General features: G+C 41.3%; 1 protein-coding gene across 2 annotated transcripts in view; it reads right to left on the bottom strand.

Annotated features, from left to right (window-relative positions):
• SEMA3C (semaphorin 3C) overlaps positions 1 to 6,266 on the bottom strand; it is a 122,620-nt gene extending 116,354 nt beyond the window's left edge. The window contains exons 1-2 of one of the 2 annotated variants that reach the window (XM_005512068.3): positions 5,871 to 6,266; positions 2,656 to 2,796 (exon numbers count right to left, since the gene is read on the bottom strand). In XM_005512068.3, coding sequence (XP_005512125.1) covers positions 2,656 to 2,758 — 103 coding nt within the window. In that variant the 5' untranslated portion in view covers positions 2,759 to 2,796; positions 5,871 to 6,266. Of the gene's footprint in view, positions 1 to 2,655; positions 2,797 to 5,293; positions 5,403 to 5,870 lie in introns of those variants that run through there. The other variant, XM_005512069.3, reaches the window with a different exon arrangement.
• Between the last annotated feature and the right edge of the window lie 1,065 nt (positions 6,267 to 7,331).

The raw sequence follows: 7,331 nt of genomic DNA on the forward strand, positions 1-7,331 counted from the left end.
CTGAAAGATATCATGCAAGTATCCTAAGCTTGAATGACTTGTCTTTATTGTCTAATGTCTTCTAAAACATAAGGAGTCCTAATTATAGTTTTATTTTCACATTATGCACTTTACGAGAGTGACAGTTCTCCATAAAAACTGACAACATTTCACGGCATGGAGACAGCCAATAACTTGATATTTCTACATGATTTAAAAACAATAAGCTATGAAGGAACTTAAGCAGAAAGAATATTATCACACTTGGCAAGAGAACAATATGAAGTTTCACCTTTTTCTCTTATATCAGTACCCATGTAAATAAATGAAGATTTATGGAACAGACATTCATACTACAGGTGGGGCCATTACCTTGTTACACATAACTTGCAAAGTCTTTTCACATAATGAAAGCTCTTTCTTACCATCTGGAAATCAAGCTTAAAAATAAATTTACCGGTTTTATATTGTATGAAAATCTCAGCCCTTTATTTCAGATATTATTCATCATATTTTAAAACGCACGATTACTTTCTTATTTTGATGACTTTGAAAGATCCTTTAAAAAAAAATATTTTAAAGTCCTTAGTTTTTGATGGTTGAAAGTTAAAATAAGAATTAGAGAAAGTAAAACGTCCATTTTAAGAGAACAAGATAGTATAGCAAGGCTCTGGTGGCACTTTCTTTCCCCTGACTTTCACTGAAGCCAGAGACTCTCAGTTTTACCCATTCGAAGCATCACTTTAAAAATCAAGGAGAGGACACCAAACTTGCAACAACTGTCCATGATAGTTCAGAAATGAACTGTAATTGAGGTAGCCCAGCAAGGTTATAGTCAGGAACCTGAGAGCTGAGGCTTTGACCCCAGGGCTGTCCTGGGGTGCCAGAGCTCTTGGGGCCCAAGAACCTCACCAGAGAAAGGAGTTGCTGTGACAGAAAGCTGTCATAACCTCTTTTAAAGGAAGAAGGGACAACCTCCTTTCAAAGAGGGATAGAGAAACTAAGGCTTCCATTCACTTTGTCTTCTTTTCCCTTAAATTCCTAGGATTGTTTGGGGTTTTTTTGTTGTTGTTTTGTTTTTTTCCCCCTTTTCCCTATGTTCTATGTTTCAGACTTGCATGATACCTGTGAATAATGAAGGAACAAAACACAAATCTCTGGAGTGCAAGTTAAAACCATTTGCCCCTCATGATGATTCTATCCCATTCACAAAGCTAAATACCACAAAACCTCAGTAGGTCACTTCCCACTTCATGCTCATAGCAGAGATCTGGGGAAGCCCAGATTGCTTTCCAGGCCACCATGGACACAATGTGGAAATCTGAATCATTCTGTTTTGTGTAACTGTGACAAACGTGCAGGTGTAACACACAACCATGGCCAAACTTGTTAGTGCATTGAGTTGTGTAGAATCAGTACCATCTACATTAAGTCAGCATTACTTAAGGAAGGACAAGAAATTCTTGCCTACTTCTTAATTTGGCAGTTCCTCCTGGAATGTAATTTCTACTATCGCTTTTACTGGAACCATGACACTTTACACCTATTAAGTATCATGTTCATAAGTTTAGGGTCCTATGCTCCACAATATACAATGTCTTGTAACTGTTCAGTCTGCTGTTTGATATTTGTAGGTCTAACTTAGCACGTCTCCTTCTGGATGTCTCTCAGGCTCAAGAGTACACAGTTATGATCATGGCAGCAAATAGCAGTTTAAGATACTCTACTAGCTATGATTATCTTTAAAGTGATTTTTAAAGACTATTCATAGCACACAGAATTATTTCCATATCAGGACATGACAGTTGCAGGGCACCCCTGGACTTGCGAACCACATAAAGCATCCTAAACCAGAAACTATTGGTGCAGGGAGTAGCAAGCCCTCGTGCCTCAAAGTCAATCACAGAAAAGGCAGAGGGCTGAAGAATGCTGAAGCCCCTATATGTAGAGATGGAGAATTTCTGCTCAAATTTAACAGAACCAATAAGACCAAATAACATATAGTTTGAAGTGGTGGCTAAAAATCAGCATTTAATCAAGGATTAATACCAGAACAATAAACTACCATACTATTAAAGTAATACTGAGGTAATTGCAGTAATGAGGTACTGCTCATCACTTCAGAAGTAAATGCACCTTCCTTTTGAATATAATAATTATGATTGTTTGTTTACCATATGCTGGCATCAGTGATTGCAACATCTGATATACTGTATAAATTGCTCAAGGAATGATATTTTGCCAAAGGACTCTGCCTTACCAGCTGTCTTGGTAAACCTTTAGGCAGCCTGATTTTCTGAGTATAAAGTGTTTCAGTTGGGCACTGAATGAAAACAACTCCAGTCCCTAATAAACTTTCACTACATTTCATGTGCTATCAACTTTTCCAAACAAAATTAAGGATAATACACCCTTTAGTTGTTAGCAAGCCATAATAACGTTCACAATAAAGAGAAGGTATTATTAATTATTTACCTATAGCTACAGTAGCAATGAACTTAATGTAAAAAAAAAAAAAATCTAATATAGGCTGACGGGTACTTAGCAACACAAACCAAAAATAATAATTGTAGATGCAGATCAAAAAGCCAATTTCTACTCAGTTACTGAATTTAAGGGGAAGAAGAACATGTTCAATCATAACATTTGCTTAAGAATGTTTATCTTCTTTCTTACCATTGAATGTTAGAAATACCCTTGCTTGAGGCTGGGAAGATCCTTTTACATCGCTAAAGTAAATAAATATCCCAATCAACATGTGCAGTGCAAGAAATGCCATCTTCTCAGATTTGCAACTTAATATCCAAGAAACAAAACCTGAAAGACAGAGATATCACATTACTGTTGTTTTACAGTTTTGTGGAACAAAAACAACACTACAGGAAGATCTGTGTTAGGAAGCTCTTCCAGCTGAAGCCATAATATATGATAACATGAAGGAGGTACAGCACTTCTGGTTTTGCTTTGTACATCTGAAAATGGTTTTATCCAGTGGTCTTCTGTGCTGGCACAAAAGGAGCTCTCTGCCTGTTAGTATGAACCAACAGAACCTGAGTTTTGGTTAAGGCAGACTACAGCATGAGATTCAGTTTATTTAAATAAGAACAATTCCACCTGCTGGAAAAATGATTATAGTAAATGTCAAGGCAGAGCAAAGCAAGGACAGGAGATAGAGTTTCACAAACAAAAAGCTGGCTGATATTTTTAGATGTCTCTCCTTACTTTACATCATATTTGAGCACCTTTTTTTTTTTTGGTGGGGGTGGGATGAGGGTTGTGTTGTTTGTTTGTTTGTTTTCTTTTAAGACATTTGAAGTCAAAGGTGCTTGGAAATGAGCTTTTAGTTTTAGTAAGCTGAGTGCTCTAATAGCCCTCTACATCCTTATTTTTTTAAGTTGAAAACCTGTCTGCATGTCACTAATTTCAAAACCATTGACACCAAAAGTATTTCTACGTGCTTGAAACTATTAGCCAACATTTGATTTTTGGGATAGCTGTTCTTCCCCTCATGGATTTCTACAGAGCACTAACAATACCTGGCACTGGACAGGGCATAACACTTGATACTTCTGCTACTTCTGCATATCTGTTGAATCTACTTTCACTTTGCAGAGTTTAGCTGCTAAGAAGACTGAGCTCCTCAGAGAACATCCCAAAACAATCCCATCTTAGCTCAGGGAGGGCTTGAGCTCACTGGAGGTTAGTGAAACTTTTCTATCAATTCCAGTGGTCTTTGGACCAGACCCATAGAACCCAACAGACATTAGAAGCTGAATATTGCATAGATATAATTCTCCTAAACAGCATCTCTCCAAAAATTATGAAGTCCAAATTTCATCCACCTATGATAAGAACTTTGTTCTTCAGCTCAGCTATGAAAGTGAGAATAAAACACACCATCATTTTAGGCCCATTCTTTTACCCTGCTTACAGATATATATATATATATATATATATATATATATATTTCTTTTTGACATCAATAGCCCTTCTACTAGACACTTGTTGGTTAATCAGGTGATATATTTGATTCTATGGTAACTGCAAGCACTTCAAAGGATACAAACCCTACAGCTAGAAGAAAGGCTATACCTTTATTTCGTGAAGAGTTTTGTTGCCTGCACAATCATCTTATACTTCTTTACCTCAGCTCTGGTCTAGCACTACAGTCCCTCCAGTGGAAGTCAATATTTCTACATGCTTGTTCATTCAGTCTCTCCGAGATTCACACCTGTCCTAAAAGAACCAGGCTGTAACCACCACAACATGGCAGGAACCAGCTGTCAGGCAGGGATGACTTTAGGTCAACAGCAATTTGGGCTGGATCCACATCACTGACTTAACAGTAAAAGCCCCGTATCTCGTTACTACCTCTGTCATTCCTACCCACTCACTGTAAATCGTTTTGAAAGGCTTCTCTCGGCACGAAAACTTCATACTGAGTTGGGGGTGGGATGGAGGGCGTGCGAGCCAGTGCACAGAGCTGTAGCCATACTCTGAACTCTCCTTCACAATTTGCTCTGGAGTACTGAGAAATGCAGGAAGATCAAGTAATGCTACAACTCTGCTAATTGACAAAAGCACCAGTGTCAGAAATGTGCCAGCTACAGATCTAGTCTACAGGAGAAACATATCCATCCTGGCCCAGCTCCAAATTGTCTCTAAGGGTCTGTTAACTAATAAAATGATAGTTGCAAGGATTTCGCCAAGAACAATTTTTTAACAGGCTGCACGAACTCTAGTATTAATGCTGCTTTGTGGGCTTTAAAGTTAAAACCTTGTGACTAGCCCATGGGATATCCTTTAACTAACCCCTCTTCTAAGAGAGAAATACCATTAAATCCTGATAAAATTTCTTTGCCAAGCCAAAAGAAATAGCCAATCATACTCAACATGTGATTTAACAGATGCAATGGGATTAGTATTTTACAGTAGTAGCACTATGCTTTCCTTGCTATAGAGATAAAAAGTCAAAGAGGAACAAGTGTGTGGCTTTCTCCCCTTAAACGATACTGTAGGAAATAATAAGAAACCTTTCAGCACTCCTTCCCTCCCACTCTCATGCCTCCTGCCAATTCTAATGCAATCAGTTACAGGAGTGAAACATTGCTACATTTCATTGCTCAAATTGCAGATCTTCACTATTAACACAGAAGTGACAAGTAACTATAAGATTCAAATTCTGAGCTGCATGGTTCCTACCCAGCTGTTAGACACATAAAGAATATATGCATACAGTGCCAAAAGGGTACCTCAGGGGGTCTGACATGTGAGTTACCTATAGAAATAGGTTTAATTTCAGAGATTTACATACCTGGTTGCTGAACACAAACTCATTGCAGGTTTGATTCTCGGTTTGGGCTTATATCCCAGTTCAGAATTTATCTCAGTAAGTCATGATACTATATTCAGCATGTCCTGTGCACATGATCTCTGCTGACAACCCACAGACCTAAAGCCTTGCAAGTACTTCTAAAGAATCTTTTAGGACAGACAGAAAGCAATGTTGAATTACGTTTCTGCTTTTATAACATGTTACAACTGTAAACAAAGCAGCAAACTGCTACCAAGTAAAGAGGAGAAGTTTTCCAGCCGTGGACGTCGCTTTCAGTATGCTGCATTGCTTTTGGAAAGTATTATATAGCTTTGCTGTGAAGTGCTGTGCAGGTGTCATCTGCTAAAGGCTGAGTCCTGCCCTTAAATGCTGTAAGGAAAATCATTCAGCAGAATAAAGGAAAGAAAGGGGGAAAAGAAAAAAAAAAAAAAGCCAAACAGACTACACTGATCTGGAAAACATTGCTTTAACTATCTGTGAACAGTAGGAAAATTCAACCATCAAACACATTTCACATCTATTACAGCAAAGAAAAAGAACTTTTAGTTATGCTTACCCAGGTATTGGAGGAACCAGTAATATGGATTTTGATCTGGTTTCTGTCAGTTTATGGACTCCACTCCTGCCACCAGATAATTTTATTTCCAAACTTGGCTCATTGTAGGGGGTAGAAATAAAAAAAAAAAAAAAAGAAAGTAAAAAAAAGAAAAAAAGGAAAAGTCTCTCTTCCCGGTGGTTGCAAAGGTACTCCCGGCTCCTTTATAAAATAATCCGTATAGCTGGACTCCTAACGCACCCAGAGCGCTTCTCTCCAGCCCTCAATTAAGCACCTAGGAGTGAATGAAAAGTGGCCGGGCGGAGACGGTGAAGGTTTTGGTTTCCAGTTACAGGCGCTGCCCTCACCGCCGCCGCCGCGTTAGCGAAGCACCGAGGCCTCGGGTGCATCATTAGTGAGCAAATAGGGGCTGGAGCTCATAAATAACGGCGAGGCCACACCCCGCCCGGCGCGGCGGCCGCCCGGCCCGCCCCAGGCAGCGCGGGGCCGCCGGCTCCGCTCGGCAGCGCGGAACGCCTGCGGGCGCGTAGGGCGCAGCCTGCCCGGGCGGCGCTTAGTTGCGCGGGGTAGGGGAGCACGATACAATCAAAGGTTTTCAGGAGAACAGCCCCCCCTGGCTTGCCCCTGAGAGTGGTTCCGTGGCAGGTATCCTCCGACTCCCATCCGCGCAGTTTGCGTGCCCGCGGGGCTCGTTGGAGGAGAGAGGGAAACTCGCCGGGAAAGTTTCTTTCCCCCCCCCCCACCATGCGGGCTGTCCCGGGGCTCCGAGCGCGTCCCGACGACAGCGCCGAGGCTGCTGGCCAAGCCCGAGGGAGGCGGCGGTGCCGAGCGGGTACCGGAGTCCCCGGAGAGAGCCGAGCCGCCGGGGAAGAACCGAGCCCCCGGGGAGCAGCCCCGGGAGAGAAGCGAGCCGCCGTGGAGCGGGCGCAGGCGGAGGGGTTCGGGGGCAGCGGGGAGCTTTCGGGGGAGGCCGGTAGATGTCACTGTGAAGAGAGGGACAGAGGCAGGGTTGTGGTGAGGGGAAAGCAGGTCACATCCAGCCCCGGTCTCAGAGTGGGTTCTTTTTCCTATTTTTTTTTTCTTTTTTTTTTTCTTTTTTTTTTTTTTTCCCTCCTCTGAATAATTTTCTCGATTTGAAGCTTTAAAAGAAAATGAGTGAAGAAGAGTAAGAAAGAAGCTTTAGAGCAGTAGTTAGATCTCTTGTTCAGTCTCCTGACTGCTTCAGGAGTTTTACAACAGGCTTTCAGAAGCTCTTTTGCAGTTTAGGAGACTGGGGGCTGCATTTGCTCAAACTCGTTTTTTTTCCCCAAGATACTGAGCTATTAGTTGTTGCAGACTTTCTGGTTTTGGTGAGGTTTGTGCCCTCATGGCAGTCAAATAGCTTTGAAAATTTTACCCAAGGTGTCTTGAAGATGTGTACTGCAGCATAGCTCCATTAAAGACACCAGAATTTTCCACACA

Source organism: Columba livia, chromosome 1, assembly GCF_036013475.1.
Source record: "Columba livia isolate bColLiv1 breed racing homer chromosome 1, bColLiv1.pat.W.v2, whole genome shotgun sequence".
NCBI lineage: Eukaryota > Metazoa > Chordata > Aves > Columbiformes > Columbidae > Columba > Columba livia.